Source organism: Harpia harpyja, chromosome 9 (assembly GCF_026419915.1).
Source record: "Harpia harpyja isolate bHarHar1 chromosome 9, bHarHar1 primary haplotype, whole genome shotgun sequence".
Taxonomy (NCBI): domain Eukaryota; kingdom Metazoa; phylum Chordata; class Aves; order Accipitriformes; family Accipitridae; genus Harpia; species Harpia harpyja.
This window is the reverse complement of record NC_068948.1, coordinates 33,443,439-33,464,917: the sequence shown is the minus strand read 5'-3', so window position 1 is coordinate 33,464,917 and position 21,479 is coordinate 33,443,439. Positions and strand designations below refer to the sequence as shown.

The following is a 21,479-nucleotide window of genomic DNA, read 5'->3' as shown; positions in this document are numbered from 1 at the left end:
GTTTCTAATAAAGTTTTGGTCTGTGAAGGCTGTTGTTTAGGAGCCCAGCATGGATCCCATCTGTTTTCAGTATCCAGTCATACAAGTAGAACACTCAAATCTCCAGTAAAAATCTTAGCGGAGCTTAAGGAGCCTAAAATTTTTATTAGCAGTTTTTATTAGCACATTAGTAGGCTTGGGGTCTGACCTCTGCATGTGGTGATTATAGGCTGTGTGGATATAGCAGGCTTTTTAAAATGGGGAGACAGATCATAGGAAGTTTAGAGAGTTTGCTTCTCTCTGTAGCAATAAACATGTAAGAAATGTTATTTACCTTTCATTTGAGCATTCTAAGGGACTCTATAAAGTGAAGGTTGAGGCTGGTTTATTGTGATTTTGGCACATGAGAAAAACATGGTTCAAAGAAGAGACTTGTGAGGTTCATTTAGTGATTTTTGCTTTGTTTGTAGTAAGATGGAGGAAAGTGCTGATACTGTTGTATGTTTTACTCAGGAAGTCACCACTTGCTTTGGGACATAAACCATTTTGGTCCATTTGAAACTGTGTTCTTCCTAAGGAAAGGGGATAAGTCAGTGCAGCTGTGTCTTTTAACTAGTGCACAGGTGAACGGTGTCAGAATTGCTGAACTGTTATGCTGGTAGATATTTAAGTGTGGTGGTTACTGTGAGCAAAGGAATGACTTTATAAGGTTATATTGCAATAAAACCAAGGTCTTTCTCCGACGCTTGCCGCTTATAGTGAGGTTAAATATTGCTTTATAAAGTTAACTGCTAAGAAACATTGGTCAATGCCCTGTGTGTGGTGAACATAATAATCATAAACCACCCTCATTATAAAGTAACAAACTCTACTCTTCAGCATGACTGGAGCCACTTTCCTGAGGATAGGGCTCATGTTCTCTCCATCTGTGTGTGGGAACCAGGCATCTCCCTTGGCCTGTCCAATCCCAAATAGGCAACAAGAGCCATCTGGCAAAAGTGTGGTGAGGATTGTGTGTCATGAGCATTAGTATGCTCCCCACCATGTCCCAGTTAATGAACGAAGGGTCACTTGCACAGCCTTTCCTGCAGTGCTGCAGACAAGTTTCCACTGCTCCTGTTTGAGCTGGTGACCCACAGGTGAAGGTCTCTTTTCCACTATTCATTCTCTGAATGTTCAACCTTCCTAGAAGGCTGTGGTCTTTAACTGGTGAATCCCAGGGAGTTTCACTGCTGTGCTTTGAGATGTGGCTGCTGCTGTAGCAGGGGCAGGAGGAACTGCTGCTTCACAAGTCTGTGTGACGTTCACCTCTAATTGAAGGGCTGGTTTTGGTGAAGGCATTGTCAAAGCATTTGTTTGCGCATAGATCCAACAAAGCTCTAAGTAGAGACTTGTCCTGTGAGGTGTGTGTGGCCTTTTAGAGGTGCTTTTATTTTATTTTTTTTTTAAAGTCCTTTTTTTCTTCATTCCACTCTGGTTTATGTTAACCCTGAAGGGGTTTTCTCCCTACATTATCTTTCTATGGGATTTTTTTTTTTGATCTGTCAGTAGCCTTTGTAGTAACACAACAGTGCCTTTAGTCTCCTTCTGTCTGTTGTGTAGTTTCTGGTTCAGCTTTTATGTAAACTTTGAATAAACTGTACATGCTGTTGCAATCTTGAGTCTTTAACTGAATTTGGTAATAAGTCTGCTGTTCTTCATGCTGCAGGGAGTTGGTTGCAGGCAGCTGGTATGAAAGCTTTGTTTCACAAGGGGAGAGGTGGGGGAGTGTCTCTTCTTTTTAAAACACTTAAGTCGCTTTCAGAATAAGATCCCTGAAGTCTTGCAGTGTATTTATAGGTTGTAATGTTGCGCAGAGAATGTTACACTATCCTCTGTGGCAGAAGTGGCGGTTTCTGGTTTCTCTGCCTGTTGAGCACGGTAAACAGCTCTGGGTTCCTGTCGGTATGTGTGCTGCTCAGAGAGCTGTGCTGATCTGCCACGCTGATACGGTTTGTTTGGGTTTTTCAGAATCTCTGCGTGTGAAAAGTCTTTGAACTACAATTTAGATGCTTAAAACAAGGTCCCAGATCATCACATCTTGATCAGTTTATTAATCTAGGCTAAGGCCTTAACATTCAAAAGGATCCTGACACATTCATAGCTCTCTGTACAAGAGCGTCTTTTCCAACAGCCATCCTTTTAAATGAGAAGGAAGGTGCACTGGACAACTGTATCAGTTCCTGATCATCTGTATAGGAAAACAGCTCTTTGTAATGAATATTCTGATTCTGAGAAGGTTGATGAAAAGTCAGTGGCAGAAATCAAGTTTTAGGAAGAAGTGGAATATTTCAAGATGCTCTGACATAAACGAGTAGGATCACTTCCCTTTATATTGAAGCTGCTCTAAAAATGACACTTCTTACTTTTCACCATGCATGAGAGAGCACAGGAAACACTTAAAAAACAAGGAAAACCAAATGTATTGATCTGGTGTGAATTACTTTGTTGATATGTTTATCAATACATGTTGATCATCATCATCATAACAGTTGATAGCAGTAGGAAAGTTCCTTTACCTCCTAGCAGAGATTTTGTAAGAAAAGATCACAGTAGAACTGATCGCGATATCCTTGTTCTGCCACCTGTAACACGATTAGGTATATAAGTTTCCTTTGCCTCACCAAAACCTTCTAAATCTTGTTTGAGCAGCAGGGAGGTGAGATGAAGAGAAGGAAGTGATGGAGAGAAGGGGTGCATTGAGTGCAGTGGCTGTTTTCTAAAAGGGAAGCATGCAGCACAGAGGTAGCTGAAAAGAAAGCTGTTGGTAAAGATGATGCAGCAAAGACAAACTGATAACTCTCACAGCCCTCACTGCTGCTGATCACAGTGTTCGTTACTGGTGCACCTTTGTGTATTACAAAGTTGCAAGGTATGTTAAGTGAAAGTTCTTGAGCTGGTTGTGTTAAAAATAGTTTTGACAACTTTGTGAATAATGCTGGATACTCATCTTCTGGTCCTTCGGCAGCAAGGCACAGCACTGACTGAGCTATGTGAACCTTTCAATCCTAGCACCAGAGAGAAGGGGAACTGGAGAGGGGTTGGATTTGAAATTTTACATTTCTAGTAGATTGACTTCAATACTTGGCCCACAGCTTGCAGGTAGAGAACAGCTGTCTGGCATTCTGTGAGCGGGTTTCATGCTTACTGCTTTAAATACAGAGATAACGTGATCGTTTTGTTACAAGGGTGAGTCCTTTAAAACATGAGGCATAAAGCTATGCTGCAGAAAACATTAAAAAGAATTGACTTCCCACCCTCTTACCCAGCAATTACAGTAGGCAACACTGGTAGCATATCCTGCTCTTAAAGTTGCCCACTAATTCCTAATCTGTAACTATACTTCTGGTTAACTGTTTGATCTGAACTTTCGCATGTCTGAGCATATATGATTTTTGGATGAAAAGTTGTTCAAGGTGGTTCAGTCTGTTCCACTAATAAAGCTGAAACAAAATTTATTGCCCATGTTAAAAAGAATAAAGGAAAACAAAGAAGTTCCCATCATTTTTCAAGACTATATTACCCTAAGGATTGGAGCAGGGCCTTGAAATTTGGTGATGGGGTGGCCCATGTTCGACTGGAGTGCTTTGTCCTGCAAAACTCTTTTTAAGCTTGGTGATGAATTTTCTATAAAACTGGAGGTATACACTAGTCAAAGCAGTGACTGTAGAGGTGGTGAGAGCATTGACTGGAGGTCCATCTGGCATGGTGAGAGATCAGGAAAGGGAACTGGATGCAGTTTCGCAAGCAAATGCAGGCATATCATCTCACACTGGCCAGATCAGAGAATTGGATAATTAAATGTCAATAAGTCTATGCCTCAGTTTCTCACCTGCAAAATAAGGGTGAAAGCACCGTAGAAAAGCTTGTGAGGAATTTGTTAATCCTAAGTAATAATCTATAAATGAAGGTATGAGCACTGAAAAGCAAACAGCATGAGAGGCCACCAACGGAAGTGCTAAATATTCAGGATGTGCTGCTTACCATCTATTCTGTACAGGGAGGCTTTGGATGTGGACAGATTGCTTGTGATCCTATAATAAAAGCTTTTCATCATAAGAAATGTGCAAAGATACCTACATATAAATTCAGATGCTTCCTGCCTTTTGTATTGATTGTGTATGCTACCATAATTTTCCTTTTATGTAGGATTAAATGATAATATTAAACATGCATCGGCGGTGAGTTCCAGCTGAGATTTGAACTCCCCTGTATAGAGTATGTATTAAATCTATACAGTATAGGTAAGTCCACACTTGAACTACTGGTTCTTACCTCAAAGGAACTTTTTTTAAAACTGAATACTTAGAAACTGTGATGATCTTTATTTTGTATGCTTTCCACATCTACATCTAATCTGCCAGGAAAATAAATGACAGATTGTGTCTCTCAACATTTTACACCAGAATAGAAACTTTCGGTTGCAGTGTTCATTTAAACAAAAATCAGAACAATTACCTGTGCAGTTTATTTTTTAAATAATAAGCCTGTATTACTGCAAAAATTTTGTAACTCTCTTAATTGTAAGATGTTTTAACTGCTGACAACATTTACAATGACGCTTTCTTCTAAAGGAAGGTTTGAGGAGATCTGATGTTTTTACACACACTGATATCTGAGTAACAGATGTGTTCCTAGAAGACCCCAGAAATAGTTCAGAAAATATGAATATTTTAATGTTTATTTGTAGACTTTTGCCACAGAGAATAAAAATGGATTCTATGTTGTCTTGAATTTTCTAGCCAAGTGGGAGAAAAATTAAGACTTCTTTCTTCTTTTTCATTGACCAAACACAAACTGAGAAACAGCAATGCCAAATAAAATGATAATGCAGGTCAGGTTAATTCTTACAGTGTTATATTTATACCATTTTCATACTGAGCATATTAAAATATTTGATAAATTATTCTCTCATGCTGGGGAATGTGTAAATTGAAATATGTAAATCCAATCCTTGCTAAAACTTACTTTTGCTAGTAGTATTTCTAGTGTGGGGCGCGTGGCTGGGATAAGATCGGCTGGCATTCTGTCCTCACTTTGCCACTGACGTACTTTGTGGCCCCGGGCAGCTGCTCTCCGTCTTGGCATTTCAGATTTGGGCAAATGAAAGTAGTGGTACTTGCCTCTGACCTTGGATCTCAAAACATTGTGTAAGTTCTGTATGTCAGTGTCTTTTTTTTATGGTGGTATCTGGTAGTCCTTTGAAGAAGGTTTTGATTTTTTACAGTTGAAGTATGTGACATTTTATAAAGTTTTGATGCTTATCAAGTTTATAAAGTACATGACTTTTGTAGATGGGCACACCTAAGTACAACAGGGATGAAGAACAGGTTTTGATCAAGAGTTAGCAGTGGTAATTGCAGTTAAACCACAACAATGGTGATGGTGAGGCCTGTTTCTCAGCCTTTTGACTGAAATATTATTGATGTTACTTATGAAGCTTTTTCTGCTTTCTTGCTGTTTCAACTCTGTAGTAAAGTGAGTCAATGTTGGACAAATGTTGGAAAAGCAGGAATATTTTTAGAAATATCCTTTGATTTCTGACTGGAAATGCGAAACTGTCTAAATATTCTGAGTCTTTAAATAGACACTGGTGGAAGGACACTACAGCCTCCAAGTCTCCTTGATATTTGTACTGCTCTTTATGTTCCCCTTTACTCTGTGCTGTTTCAGAGCTCTTGTCACCCTTTCATACCTTGCATGAAACTTGCTTCTGTTGAAAGCATTTCTCCAATGGTCCTTCCTAGCTGTTGGCAAGCCTTCCTCTTCACATAGCAGCTCTTGGCCATATTATGTTTGGCTAAAACTACAGCATGAAACTCCTTTCCTTGATTGATGTAATGGTGGTATAAAAAGCTGTCAGTGTAGATGCGATAATACTTTCAAAATGTGAGTTTTTCAGCTTTTGCTTTTCTCTGAGGAGGCTGCAGTACATTGCCTTGGCAAAGCACAGGTCTGCTGGCATAAGCCAGGCCCTTGCAAGGTAGCGTTCAGCATGCCGCAACACTTAACTGGTCCATTTGTGAGTCGCCGGTGTAGACATGGTCTGTATCAGAGCATGAGCCCAGACCCTGCAAATCTTCATTTATGCAAAGTAAGTTAAACTTCCAAACTTCGCTTAAAATAATGTTCAATTTGTAAAATAAATAAATGAAGGTTTATAGTGCATTCGTTGGGGCGGAATGTTTGCTTCTGGTGTATGACTGATCTTTTACTTTCGTGTTCCTTTTCAGGAGGTACATACCTCAACCTTCCTGGGTGAAGTCAGTCTAGATAACATGTTCCTTGGCAGGTGTTGCAATTTCAATTTGCCAGTGGATAACTTTGATTTTTGCTTTTTTTTTTATTTTTCTAACACTTCTTAATATATAATGCTCATGATAGAGGAAAAATGTTTGTCTGTTTTAGTATCTCTGTCTTCAAGGTTGAAGTATTATTTTTAAAAGGAGATGAATCAAACAGTGGGGAGGGTTTGGTTGTTTTAAAATATTTGATGTAACTTCAGCACAAAGCTCCCTACTGTCATTTGTGGAGTGTGGGCAATATAACATCCCTCCACACACCTGGAGTCCACTACTACAGGAGGATTTCAGGTAAGGAGGATGAACTAGGTAACCAAGAAAATGAGCTACACTAATGCTTGCTTTTAAAATGAGCTCTGTCGGGGATTAGTATTCTAGGGCTGCAGCTGGGATTAACTCTGTAGGTACAAACAGTAAGATGCTGAAGCGTGGCCTCTTTGCAAGTCCTACACACGTTCACTCAGTGTAGAAATGTTTTTGTTTCACTTGCCTGCCTCTTTGCTCCAGCACACAATGCATATAATCTGATTCTCTGAATGAACCTTTGTTTGGGGAAACACTGTTAGTTTTGGCTCTTGGAGAGCTGAGCTGACAGGCCCAACTCCCCAACAAAACAGATTGGAGATTAAAAAACAAACTAAAACCACGCCTTCAAAAAAAAAAAAATTGCTGGGGAGAAGCCAGAAAGTTCCTTTTCTGTGTTGCTGACAAAGCTAATCTGTTTAGCTACTGTAATATCAAATCACATTTTTTTTCTATTGCTTAATAGCCTCATTACCATCACCTGCAATAAAAGGAAAAATCTTAGTCTACCTCAAAAGAATGCATCATCATGTACAGGAAGGAATTGGGCAGAAAAAAGGCACAGAGGAAGTGGGTTTTGAGGCAGGAGTTAACGAGGCAAAAAAGAGGTCTTTTAGCACAAGGACAGTGGGAATCTGTTAACTATACAGGAAAACGCAATACATTTTTGTAGCTCATTCCTGTAAACTGAATTTACAAAATTCAGATTTGAAAACAAAATAATTTGGTTACAACTGTAGTACACAAGACCCCTGTGGTCTGTATGAGAAGTGGTTCTTGCAGGTCTGCAGTAGCTGCTTTTCAAGGTATCTTTGCTGTGTTTGCTGAGAATATATATTTGGGCAGCAGGGTCAGGCCTGGGGAATCTGAGCTGCAGCGCTTGGAGGTTTATGTTTAAATTCCACGTACGATAGATCTAGGCCAGATGCTATCCGAGTGCAAAAGAAAAAAATAACTCCTCCTGAGCTAGAGAGCCAGCTCTAGCCAGAGATTTTCCTTGTCCCTACATATCAAAACAAATGAAAGATGAGAGGGTGGAAATGAGGGTTTTACATGCAGAGTATGGTGGTACGTCAAAAAAAAATCCGTGTCCCACTTCTAGTACTGTCACTCATACACTTCGTAGCCATGAGCATATAAATCAGTCTCACTGTTTCCTTATTTTTAAGCAAGAGATCATGCATTTCTTCCTTCACAGGGTATTTTAAAGACCTCTTATTTTGTGCAGCATTTAGTTCACTACAATCGCAAGATAGTTTGCCAGCTGAAATTCCTTGCTCAGCAACATTTACATGTCATGGTGTGGAGAATGAACTTAATTTTTTTCTGAATGAGGGAAGGAGATTTTTCAGACTGGTATTTACAGCAAAATCTTCCCTATTGTATTCTATTAGAAAAGGATTTGAAACATAAAGCTATGGTACTGTTTTGACCATTTCTGAGGCAGATAAAAAATGGGGAACTGCAAGTTTAATCAGGAACAGCTTAATAAAGCATTTGAGCTGTATAAAAAAATGTAAGTTCTACCATACTGTACTACTTTACATTTAATCAACATGTATTCAAACCACCTATTAAATGGAGATTATGTAAGCTGACCAGACCAGCCTTCTGAGATTGTCTTGGTTTGGGTGGAATTTATCTTAGTATTTAAAACTTTCCTTCTCTGCCCCTTCAGTGCTCTTTGTAGAAATCAGTGTTTCTTAAAATGCTAGCATTTCTTAATGCTAGTTAGTAATGAAAAAAACCCCAAACTTCTGGGTTTGCACACATATAAATGTCCCATTTCTGTCTAAATCCAGAGGGTGGTTGCATCACATGGTTTTATGCTGACCGAAGTCCATCTTAAAATCCTCTGATTTAAGGGAGGAGAACAGGGGATTCTTCTGTTGTGAGTCATCTTATATCAGAGCTTGATCATGCTTCTACTGATGTTGGCAGGAGTTTTTCTGTTGAGTTTATTGATTGAATGGTTTTTCAGTGTTATAGACAGCTTTAAATTTGAAATCATCCTAACAGCTGTGAATGGCATCTCATGTGCCCCAGACCTGTTAAGGAAGAAGGTCACCCATTTGCCTTGTCCCTACTGAGTCAAAAGCATCACTAAAATATGCTGTAAGACCATTCATTAACTGCTTTTCTAGATAATGTTTGTTAGCCATATGCTTAAAATGCTGTTCATCACTGATCACCAGTGGAAGGCAGCCCTTTAACATATAGTCGTAAACAAAAGCCTATGGAGACAAGAATGGAAGAACTCTCCATAGGTACTGTTTGCCTGTGTGTGCCTGAAATGCTTTATTTTGGATGTTATTAACATAGAAGAAAATTATGAGATTCTGGGAGACAAGACTTTGTGTAAAAATGGACATTGCCAGGGTAAAATCTGTTTTGTATCATGTTAGAATAGATACCTTCTCCCCAGTTATATTTCAGTTGATTGAAGAAAAATATAAAAACAAAACATGTTTAAGGGAATTGGGTCACACTCTCACAATGGACATCTGCTTCTTGTACTTTGCTGCAAATCTTGTGATGTTTGAAGGTTTGTAATTGTTTTTAAAACACAGCTGCTTTCACTAGAGTTTTAAAAATGGAGAGAGTTGTGTTACTCTGACAGATCAGTGCTGTGTTATGTGTCTGCCTGCTTGGATCTCAGTTGCCTGAGGTAGTTCCTGAGCTGAGAAGAAGTATGTAAAAAAACTTGGGAATGGACTCCAGCCTCTCTTGGCATATCCAGGACTCATAGGTGAAAGCTGCAGCATATGGAAGTGGCAGCCTCAACTGTCTGCAGCTTCTCTTCTGAAAATACTGTGACTTCTCCAAAGCATGTTGGGGCCCCTGTGTCCAAGGGGAATTCCAGCCCTGTTGGCTGTTCAGCTGAAGCTTTTTTAGTTGGTTTGCTGTGATCAAATCACTTGAGGACATTTGGTCTCGGGAGGTGGAGATTTCTACATGGGAGACTGAACTGAGCTGCTGGAATGTATTGCACATTATCCACCAGATGGTTTTCAGCCAGTTTGATTTGATCTGTGTTTGATAGTGATGAAGATATGAAAGTGACATGTTCCTCCAGCATTGCTTACATGAGCCTGCACATCCTGGGTAGCACAGGCTGTGCTTCTGGCAGCAACAACCCCTGCAGAATGCAACTGAGAGCTTAATTCTCTCTGCGCTCGTCTCCTTGGGCACCATCTGTGCAGCACCAACATCCTCTAGGTCATGCCACTGGCTGGTGTGGATGCAGCTGTCCCGGCTTGTACCATGCAGTATTTGGTCCATGCCTCCCTTGGGACGCTCTCCTCCCCTGTTTGGAACCAGCACTCCTGCAGAGTTGCAGCAGCCGTTGTAGAAAGAGCGAGGACCGTGTGTGCACTGATGTTTTATGCTTGCAGGTACATTGTGACCATCTAGCTGGTCGGCAAGTTGCTCTGCATTTCTTGTAGGAGTCGGTGTGGTCTTACGAGACAGGGAGCTGGCAGGAACAGTAGCCAGTGGGGGTCTCCACTTGGGTGTTTTTGGTTGGTTTTTCTCTGCTTTAAAATCTGAAGATGGGTTTCAGTTAGGCAGCTGCTCTCAGTCACAGTGTCGTTCAAAGTAATTGACTTTCCATTGGCTTTGGAACTTGGAATAGTGTCTAAATATTGTTGTCAGCTTCATGCTGATTCCTCTCTACTGAGGTTAAAGTCGTTTCATTTATGACCTCAAGCTGGACTTGTGCTTTGCTCCCATGGGAACTAAAAATAATAATTATTTTAAGAATAGGTTCTTAATCACTTCCTTCTTTTGATGCAGTATTTTGTTTAGCATTTTGTAAGAATGTAATAGAAAATGTTTTAAACTATTTGTGTTTTAATTCCAGTTTTAATTGGCTCTTTGAAGATGCAAAGACTGTACAAGAATTAATTACAGTTCCTTTTAGTTTTTTTGTAGAAAAGTGTTTGTTCTTGTTATTCTGAGTGAAGACTCTAAGAGTTTTGTTGCTCTGGCAAACTGTCCAGTCACACAGAGCTATGAAGAGATGAACATTAAGTTGACAGATTTCTTAGTCGAAGGCATGTGGGCGTTTTGTCACTGTTGGTAATGCATCAGCATGTTAATCTCCTGTCTCCGAACTGTTAATGTACGTATGAGAAACATAAAAACATGTGCTTTAATCTGGGTTTAGAAGGAATGGTAAGACAAGGTATGCAGTGATTTTGAGGCAGAGCTGGTTGTGCAGTGAACACTGTGAAGGTGATGAGAGTTTGCAGAGATGGGGAAAATATTAAACAGATGGAGATCCACTTTCTGCCCTGACCCACAGCAGCTGGATAACAGTGAGATAAAATACTTAATTTGGAGATCTTTCCATAAACTGATATAGTATTGAAACTTAGAAGTGGGGTTTTGGGAGATGTATTTCAAAGAGTGGCATATGGGTGCACCTGCGCAAAAAAAAAAAAAAAACAAAAAAACCCCCCAAAACCAGAAGGGCTTTCACAGACTTCAGTGAGCATACAAAGTGTGGTTGTATTGAGTGTCTTAGAGCCCAGCTACAGAGAATAACACAAGTACATTAATAATTGTTTTTCCTATTCCTTGCTAATAGTTTACATGGTTTACTATTACTTCCAGTCAGTGAAGTTGCTTGCTTCAGCAAGTCTACTTGCCTTAGAGGCAGCCAATGTTCTGTTCTGTGTACCAAATTTTGTTTGTACTTTATTTCTTCTCAAGCACCATAGTCCCAAAGGCTGCAGCAGAGCCTTACAGCAGAGCCTGGAGGGCTCAGCATACAGCATACACCCTGGAAGGGCAGTGGGGCATGGACCGCGGTGAACACAGGACTCACAAGCTTGTCACTTGTCTGCTCTCATGCTGCTGTGAATTGTCCTTTTAGCGCAGTTGATATCTGGTCTCTACACCCACTTGCCTGTACGTACAAAAGCATAACAGTTTATTTTTAAAGAAGTTGAGGAGAAAAAAAAAAATCTTTTTACTGTCAGGCATCAGCTCGCCTGGTGGTGATTTAACCTATTGCTACAACTGGCATTATACATAGTAGTAAAATTGAAAGAGCAGAGCTAGCTTTTCTTTACCTGTCACTTGGCTGAGGTCTGGCATTTGCTCATCTGTTACTGTCACGGTTGTGGGAATACCTGAGTGGTAACAGCAGTGGTGGTGCTAGCTAGCAAGGGAGAAAAGAAACGATGAGCCAAATAGTTGAAGTAAATGGTAGTTTAATATCCTACTATTGGCAGCTCTGGCATGCTGGCTTCTTTTGTGTAGGCTGTGAGGACTTTTTACTTGTTTATAGTATTACAAGTTTTATTACAAGTTTTCTTAAAAAAGAGCTGCTATCGGGAGGTTTCCCAGACCAAGTGGGAAACTGGGAATCAGCAGTTCTCCAGCTTCAGGCCTGCCTCTGCATGGCCTTGGGCAAGCCAAGGGAAGTGCCTGGCACTTCTGTAGGATGTAGTTTCTATTCTCACAGTGATTTTAGAGCTTAAGTGTAAAACAGGGACTTTCAAGGAAGAATAATTCAACTCTTTGAGTTAATTTGCACTGAATGTGTGATAGCAAATATACAGTGCCCTAGCACAGGCCAGTTCTAGTACGTCTCTCTCTAGTGCCACTGCAGTTCATGGTAGAAGTCACTCCTGATTGACCAGGTGCTCAGTGATGTTTTCTGAGAGGGCAAAGTGTCTGGAGGTGATGTTGCTCCTGTCACTCATTTGGGTACTCTTCACTACAGAAGACCTTAACCTCTTGATCTGATGCTCATAATGTTTCAAGATGAACCTGTTGCCTTTGCATGTGTTGTCCTACTGACTGCAGTTTGTATTGCTGGTCCACTTCTGTTGTAGCAAGAATGCATGAGCAGCATAAGGAGACGTAAACTAGGAAGATGTATGGCTAAAACCACAAAAAATGAGAGGGAGAACCTGGGATGGGAACAATACCTATACTTAATCTATGGCTTAAAATTTACTACATTATGAATGTTTCCTACTTCCTCTGCTCTGTCAGTAATATGGATTAATGATTCATAAAGCTGTGTTTTAACGGCTGGCTAGTTTGTGTTTATACAGTGCTTATTGGAGTCCCTGTTGCTTCTTCCTTCTGACTCCTTCCCACATCCCAAGATTGTTTATACATAAGCTATTTCTCTTTGCAGCCTTCCATTTCCTTGGAGAAAAGTTACTATTTCTAGCCTGTTGGTGATCCTTTGTGCCCAGCCGTGTTTACCAGCATTGTAGAATTGGTGGGTGATGGTTTTTCTTGGGCCAGAACTGGCATTTCAAGTCTTCTTTTCCAGTGTTACCAGCCTGGAAAATCGAATGAAACTGTAGAAATGAACTTGTGTTGACTTCATCCAGCTCCTTGGCAAAATCCAAGCCAAAACTATATGTGGCCAAATGTGCAAAAACCTCTAGGCCAGGTTTTGGGCTTAATTTTGAGCAATCTTGCTCTCAGTTGATGGAAGCTCATACGCTGGCGTTTGAGAAGGTGGGATACTGGCAAGGAGAAAAGCGTGAGTGAAATGAGTTTCAGTCCTGCTGAAGATACTTGTGAGACCAGTTGTGACAGTTGTTAGCAGGCAGATGAGAACATGAAGGAGTCTTGAAAACTGGACTTGCCTCTGGCACCTAGATCAGTAAGCAGTGGACAGCATATGGCAAAAGTTGTCACTGGCCAAACGTGGTTGCTTGTACTTCTTTCTGTTGACAGTTTGGCAGTTTTAGGGGGTGCTTTGTCTTGAAAGGAGTGGGAAGAGAAAAACTGAAAGCAGAATGATTTGTTGTCTGTTTTGTTTCAGTGGAAAGCTGGTTTCTCCAAAATGGAAAAATTTTAAAGGCTTGAAACTTCAGTGGAGAGATAAAATCCGTCTCAATAACGCCATCTGGAGGGCATGGTACATGCAATGTAAGTGTAATGCTCGGTTGTGTGACTTGCTATAAAATACTTTGTGAGAGACTTATACGTAAGAAGCAAGAGAATTTGAATTACAGTCTAATGAAAAGCTCAAAAATCTGCTTAAGGCCCAGATGTCTCAGAGGCTGTCATGGCCCTGCCATTGGATCAGTGTGCTTTCTTAGAGATAGATGTCCACAGAGAGACTGTACTGATCAGTCCAATCACAGCCGGAGATCTCCCCATTTCATGCTGGTTATCTGGAAGGAACCCTGGCTAAATTATTTTTTCACATCTTGCCATTGAAGTGACAGAGCTCTCTGCAGAGCCTGAGCACTCACATTTTCATTCTTGTTTCAGACCTGGAGAAGCGCAAGAATCCAGTGTGCCACTTTGTGACTCCACTGGACGGCTCTGTTGATGTCGATGAACATCGACGGCCAGAGGTATGTACAACCTGAGGAACAGACTAATGAGCTCTAGAGTTTATAACAAGATTTTCTAGTCTGCTAGATATGAGAGCAGCATAGCAATTCTTTGCCCTGTTGTCTTTATTTAGAAAGAACCGTTAATAAAAAGCAGACTGAACCCATTTTTGGAAGTTTATCACATTGAGATGATCAAGGTGCAACCAGAAGGACATTTATTATCTGTGTAACTTATGTCTATATTCTAGTTTAGTGAAGCATAAGTCATAGAAGTGCAATTTGAATAGTTAAGATCTTGACAGCCACTGCTCTCTTCTGGCTGGAGATGGCTGAAGTTAGTGGGAAATCAGAGTGACGACTGTTTTCAAGATTGAATCTAAGTGACCCTGTGAGAGTTTTCTGTATTTTATTTAATTGATGAGGGGTGGTTTCAAGACAACAAGGAATTTCTTTTTCTCTGTCAAGGTAACTTCACAAAAAGAGCAAATATGAGTTTGTGTACTTGCATTTTTGCAGAAAACCAGTGGGGCCCTTGATGTGGCAATATGTGACTCTCTACACTGCATAACTCTAGAATAATTTATAACTCAAAGGAGTTCCAGATGAGTTTGTGGAACTGTCTCAGGTTTTTTGAAAGAACAGTGTTGATGTTTGTGTTGAAAGATGACCCTTGAACACAAGAAAGTGGTGTTAATGCTCTCATTAGTCTGCTGTCCCCAACTTACACACTGCTATCTGTGATACATTGAAGACCCACATTGGTCTGATCCTTTTGTTGCTATTAGTATGTGGCCTGCAAGGTCACACTTCTCCTTGAGCTGGACATCAGACTTCTATTGCTTCATGTCATTCTTAACAGCTTTTGTGTATGTGTGTGCACGTTCATGTAACCTTGTGAAATTTTCTTTGCCTGTTTTATGCAGAACAGGGTATTGTATGCTTTATACATTATATTTTAGTAAATTCATTTTAAACGGGCTTTTATGTGATTTCTTAGCTATTGGTTATGGTTGAACTGCTGTGGGAGATGCTGACAGTGTAGTCAGACATCATCTCTTGTTTGTTTATTGTGGGAAAGATGAAGTTAGTACTGTCAGATTTGCTCTGTGATAACTGAACTCTGCAACAGTGTGGACTGCTGATACATGAGCTCAAACAGAATTAACATGCTTTCTTTTGCATTTTTTTATGCCTGAATATTTGCTTGGAAATTTATTGAACATTCAGCCATTATGTGATTCAGTGTAATTCATGGTATGTGTTTGTGTTCTCAGGCCATTGCAACAGAAGGGAAATACTGGAAGCGAAGAATTGAAATAGTCATCAGGGAATACCACAAGTGGAGAACATACTTCAAGAAAAGGGTCTGTTGGTTTACACAGTTAAAGTAGCTTACTTGAACTTGATCAGTAGGTTGTTGCTTTTTGAATTTTGATGTCACTTTTGCTAGCAGGCAAAAATGCTTCAAACAGATGATAAGGTAGTACAGGCATACTCATCTGATTAGTCCCACTTAACTAAAAATTATTGTGCAGGGACTAATTGTGCATGATTGGGTCTTAAAAGTTTTGCAAAATCACTACTTCTACTGGCATATACAGGACCTATTCTGACTTTAACATCTGTTTTGTTCTTTTGCAGTTACAGAAACATAAAGATGAAGATCTTTCAAGTTTGGTCAGGGTGGGTAATGCCACTGATAAGTGGCAGCATTTATGCTTGTAGAAGGTGCAATAAGTAACAAAGCTGTAATGTGCAGTAGCTTGAATAGATTAAAATCTAAAGACAAGCATCTTGCTTAAGCTTTAATTAAGGTTAGACACCTTAATGTTTCTGTGCCTTAGAGAGCAATGTAAGATTTGTAGCTTAAATTGGATGGAGGAGAGGTTGAATGTAAAGTGCTGTGACAGAAGAAATGAGAATCAGTATTGGGTGCCCAGAAAGATCAATGTCTTTGAGGGCTGGCACATTATTTCATCTTATTACTAAGTCGTAACTGGCACTACTGCCTTGCTTGTGTAACTGGATCTGTGAAGATGTGTGTGCTACATGTTGCAGATCTTCCTGCTGCCCACAACATGGGCAAATAATGTGCCAGGATCCTAAAAAAGGCAAAATGTTTAAAGGAACAATGGTATCACCATTTAGTATGCCCCCTAAAGCCATCAAACCTACTTTGGGCATATAAACTGTTGATCAGAAACACTGTTCTGATTTTTTTTTTTTTTTTTTCTTTTTGGAGCTAAGCATAAGTCTGGATCTATTCCAGTTTCAGAAAACACTCAGCTGTTTTGGCCATGAGCTCCAATGCACCATCATGGTATGTTGGTGTAGTTACAGTTACATGTTGGCTCAGCCACAAGATCCTGACTATGTGTGCTTTTAGTCTGCAGCGAATGCAACGCAATGCAATTTAGCCTAGCCTGTGGTGAAGGATGGGTAAGCCAAGTCACATTATATTGTATTTTTCACAGGCTAAAAGTGCCCACAAGAATATCAGCATACCTTGTGCAAAGTCTGATTACAATTACACTTAACTACATTTCAGAGACTCAGATACTCTTCACGATAGGAGTTGTTTGCTTTGAGTTTTTGCTGTGCATGTTATTTTTAAATCTTTATTCAAACCACGGGATTGTTAAACTGTAGGTGCAAAAATATGCGTACAATCAATGAAACTAGAAAGAGCTGATGAATTTATTTTGTCTTATGTCCTTCTAGTCAACTTCTGTTTTTTGGGCAAAAACTTCTTCCAGAGTGTTGTGGTATTTTACTGAAGTTTTCTGCTGTTGCTCAGATCAGTGAGCTGAAGTTGTTGGTATATTAGAAGTACCACTGATCTGTTTCAGTCCATTTGCATGGCTCCTAAAGGAGAGTTTCTTTGTCTAAAAATGTGAAAAATGAAGACTGTTTTTATATATCTGCACCAGACTGCTTTAGCATTGTCTAGGCAGCCTGACTTTTCTTCCTTCCTTCGGCAGGATGATGATGTGGTTCTCTGGCAAAAAAGAAGGTATGGCAGAGAAACCCCTGTCCCTATGGAGGAAGGCAGCCTCTTGGATGCAGATATGCTTATGTCCGAGTTCACCGACACGCTGTTCTCCACACTGTCTTCACATCAGCTGGTTTCCTGGCCAAATTCCAGGGACATAGGTATTTGTTGGCTGTTAGCTATGTTGCAGTGGGAACCTCTAGGTGAAGTCTGGTTTGTTGCATTGCTTCTCTTCTAGTCTTGCCTAAGAAATTTATCTTACTTTGCTGACACAGATAAAAATAGGTCAGAGAATGCAGCTGTCTTATGCTTTATAGGTCATGGAATCCCAGTTATTCATCCAAATTTAATTTCTGTCTTAGCTTCTTACTTGCTGCTCCTAGCATTGTCCTCTAATGTTGCTCTGAATAAATCTGTAATGAGCAGTGTTTAGCTTTATCAGTGATGAAGGCATTGTTACTTATCTCAAAGCACGTGTGTGTGTGTTTTTAAGGGAGTGCGTATGTGTTTTTCTTTGGATATGTCCCTTAGAACAAATGCAAGTCACATCTCCTCTGAAAGCCATCCCAAGAGCTATACAGTTCTGTTGAATGCTCTCTAACTGAAGGCTCTGACTGTCTAATGGGACAGCAGATGTCTGCTATGCATCATCTTTGCTGCATGGATGTCTAAGCTGTCTGAGCAACTCCAGAGCAACTGTGGTTTACATGAAGTGTACTTGAGGCAAAATGAAATGAATGACCGTTTATTTTAAAATACTGTGCTATGAGCTGTGGTGGTTCAGGTTGTACTTCCTAGCAAGTTTATGTATTGTGCAGCAGGAGCAGGACAGGAGGGTTTGGGAGCAGGAGGCATCCAAACTTGGTAATCCCCAGTTGTTAGAACCTTCAGGTTTCACCTCTTCCATTTTACTAATTGAAAGTTTCATTCTCCAATGGTTTTGATTTCAGAACTGTGCTGTAGTTCTGAAGAAAAGCAGATGCTCAGTTCATTTCAGCAGCAGTTTTTCTGTAAACATCCTGGCCAAGCCTGGCTGTGGAGTGTGTGTTGGTGTTCTAGCCAAATGCTATATTCCTACTGCTGTTACTGTGCAAGTGATGTGAAGCTAATCTAATCTGTCTCCTGAATTTTGCAGCACACTTAGGAAATGCTGACATGATTCAACCAGGGCTTATTCCTCTCCAGCCAAATTTTGATTTTATGGATACTTTTGAGCCTTTTCAGGGTAAGAATCATATATGTAGTCAATATGAACTAGTTTTTAACAGAAGATTAAACATTGCAAATATCTACTCTCTTCAGAAGGCAGGAGATTTGAGTGAAAGGTGAAGAACACTTCATGTATGTTTTCATTGTTCATTATTTCAAGCAGATGCATATGTGGGTAGACTCCCTTGTTACTGTGACCCCAGTCCTTTACTTACCTGGGTTTGAGAGTCACTTTAGGATGTTTACTCCAAGGTTTGAACCTGGTTGTTAATTTGCCTTTCAAAAGAATGGCATTTAGACCTTAAGTCATTGAGTAATTAAAGATAGAACATCAGATGTGGACAGGAGAACTCACAGAAATCACTAAGGTTTTCCCATTTAACACTTCTTAGTGATGAAGTGATTTAACACTTTGTTTGCCTGGGAACTTTTTCTGGTACTCTCAAGAATTACATATGACATTAAACTACTGCTTACAACTTTGATGGTTATGGATCTTCATGGAAGTCAAAAGTCACATCTGTTTGCTGGGCCTGCATGCAGTCTGCATCAGATAAATGAATTTTGTGGGACTGCATTGAGAATCAGCTCTCAGCTATCTGTGTGTAGGTGAACCTTAAGCAGCAGACTGATTTTTTTTATTGTACTCGGCTTGCATGAAAGTTGAAGAAGTTTCCCCTGAAGAGTTCAGTTCCTCTGGAAGACAATTCATTGCTCAGTCAGCAGCAGTTGTATGAAGCAAAAATCTTGTGGTTTCATTATTTGCTAAATAATTTTGATATTCCTGTGAATTTTAGTATCCAGCAATGCTGTATCTTGAGTATGAAAAGTAGAAAATTAATAGGTGACTTCTCATATTTCAGATTTATTCACGCCCAGTCGTTCCACTAATTATTTCCCTTCTGTGTCTGCTGTCAGCTCAGCTACAACAGACAGCAGCAGCCATTCTTCCCAGGTAAGAGAGGTTCTCAATGTTTAAAACAGCCTTATCTCAGACATGTATGTGCTATGAAGACTCTCAGACATGAGCCATGTCCTTCTCAGAAGGAGTTCAGACAAGAGTTTCAGGGGTCATGTCTGAATCTGTAATATTTTTCTTTTCTGTCAGTCTCCTGTCCTGCCGTCGGGTTCATTGCCCAACACACTTCCAGCAGGGAACATCAATGACGGACTGATTGCTTCCTCAGTACCTGCTCCTGTCATTCCTGATGTTGGCACTGAACAGTGTTCCAGCATTAGAAGTGGGGGATCTTTCATCCAGCCAGCAGACTTCACTCCTGACTCGTCTCTCAGCGGGCCGCAAACTTTTATGCCAGTGTTTCAAACACCCTTGCCACTGCTTCAACCTGCGACACAACAGCACCAGTCCCCGTTGCCTGCAGTGCCTCTGAATTCTAGCTTAAGCTCTCCGCCAGCTGCATTTGCTGCACCAGAAACCCAGAAGTTTGGCCTCTGTGAATCTACAGTTATCACCCACACAGCTTCTGCTACGTTGACCCACAATGCCCCTGCCACCACTTTCAGCCAGAGCCAGAACCTTGTCCTGGCAACACAGCAGCCAGGTGCAGGAGTGCCTTGTAACCTGGCTTTCCAGACTACTGTCCTGCAGGGGCAGCCCCGGCCCCAGGTGCTATCCCAAATGACATTTGCACTCCCCAAAGCTGTTCCTCTGGCCGGTGCTGGGATAAGGCCCAAACAGTCACAAAAAATAGTGCCTGCTCCGAAGCCTGACACAGTGTCCTTATTGTTAAAGAATGCCTTCATCACCCCAGGTGAGAAGCACTGATGGGGTGATGTTTTTCTTTTCTGAGTGAGACTAGCAGGAGGGAGAGACCTTCTTGCTTTTCTTGATTTACATAATAAGTAAAAATATAGCTTCCTGAGGGTGTCCAAGGAACCCCTGAATCCACTGGTGTGTGGCTACACTGTTTAATGGGATGCTCTGGACTGCTGCGAGGATTGGAAGCGGTTTGGTTGTGAGTGTGAAAAGCTGACTTGCGAAAGAGGGTATCTCCTTGTAAAATTTGTGCTGGGCTGTATAGATGCATCAGCACATGGGATGACTGGACCTCTGTGCTCCTGCCTGTTTGATTGTTGTTTAATGCTGTTCTGATTAACTCTGCCCCTCAAAGCATTCAACCACAGTAGAGGAGAAGATGGTAGGGAGATAGTGTGGGATGGAGAATGGCAGATCTGTCCCTGTCATTGACTCATCTGGTTGCCCTGGACAAGTCAGTATGCCTGCCTGTATGTGATCACACTCTGTAATACCAGGGTACTAGTGTACATCTTTGGATGTATTCTGACTTTTATCTTAGGTGTGCCTGAAACTCTTTGAGACTGGGTACAGTGTTGGCTAGGGAGCAGCTGTTGAAGTGGACCACAGCATTGGTCCAGATGGAAGCATGGGAGTGTGCCTCTCATCCACCATCAGTGGTCCCTAGCAGGACCAGGGTGATAAGAAATCAGCCCTTCCAGTGTGGAAGGGCTAAGAACAGGCAGGGGGAGCTGGAGATCTTTGTCTCAAGCAATCTACAGACTTGTGATGCAGTCAGGAGCACGTGGTTTTCAGTTCAGAGTATGAGTGCCTAACTGATATGCTGGGACTTCCACATTGAGTATGATTTGGAGCCATTGGCACTGCACAAGGCTAAAAATAGCAAGCGTGAGCAGGGAGAGTTTTGTTTATGGTGGTTCTTGTGGGAAAGCTCAAGGCAAGAGCAGGACAGGCAGTACACTTTTTCTTGGGATTGTTGCACACTGTTTTTAGACTTGTGCTGGCTGGGGACCAAACTGACTTCAGCCACCTGAAGTGTGCAATAATAATCCAAGAAAAACCCTGCCTGGAGGAGTATTGTTAAACAGGCTTTACTAAGGAGTATGTGTGTCTGCCAGGGCCTGGCATTGTGGTTACCCACCAAAAAAAAAAAAAAAAAAAAAAAATCACTGTTCAGGAGTAGAACAGGCCCAAGGATCTAATTCTGGCATGTCACTGGGAACAAGTTGGCCCGTGATTAATAGTGCTAGGTTTTTAATGGCAGTGTTTTGGTCTATAGTACATTATAAAACAAGAGTCCATATACCTTCAGCAGTTGAGACACGCATTTCTCACCTAGTAAAGCATGATAGGCAACTCGTTTTCAGAAAGCCTTTGCTCCTAGCTTTCTTAGTGCTTCTTGGGTTGTTCCTCACCCCATATATCACTTTCCCAATACTTCATCAGTTACTTCTGGACCGAAACAGCAAATGGCTTTGCTTCTCATCCAGATTTAAAATTGTTGCTGTTTTTCATTCCTGGCAGTGGCATGTGTTCAGGGATCACAGTGCTCCTAA

At 40.8% G+C, this 21,479-nt stretch overlaps 1 protein-coding gene across 4 annotated transcripts in view; it reads left to right on the top strand.

The window, feature by feature from the left end:
- MLXIP (MLX interacting protein) overlaps positions 1–21,479 on the top strand; it is a 51,322-nt gene that overhangs the window by 14,023 nt on the left and 15,820 nt on the right. For all 4 annotated transcript variants that reach the window (XR_008236785.1, XM_052798006.1, XM_052798004.1 and 1 more), the window contains exons 2-9: positions 13,423–13,529; positions 13,878–13,963; positions 15,220–15,309; positions 15,587–15,628; positions 16,927–17,098; positions 18,073–18,162; positions 19,010–19,101; positions 19,255–19,918. Coding sequence is in view for 3 of the 4 variants with exons in the window: in XM_052798006.1 (XP_052653966.1) it covers positions 13,423–13,529; positions 13,878–13,963; positions 15,220–15,309; positions 15,587–15,628; positions 16,927–17,098; positions 18,073–18,162; positions 19,010–19,101; positions 19,255–19,918 (1,343 nt within the window). In the remaining variant the exon portion in view is untranslated. The remainder of the gene's footprint in view (positions 1–13,422; positions 13,530–13,877; positions 13,964–15,219; positions 15,310–15,586; positions 15,629–16,926; positions 17,099–18,072; positions 18,163–19,009; positions 19,102–19,254; positions 19,919–21,479) is intronic.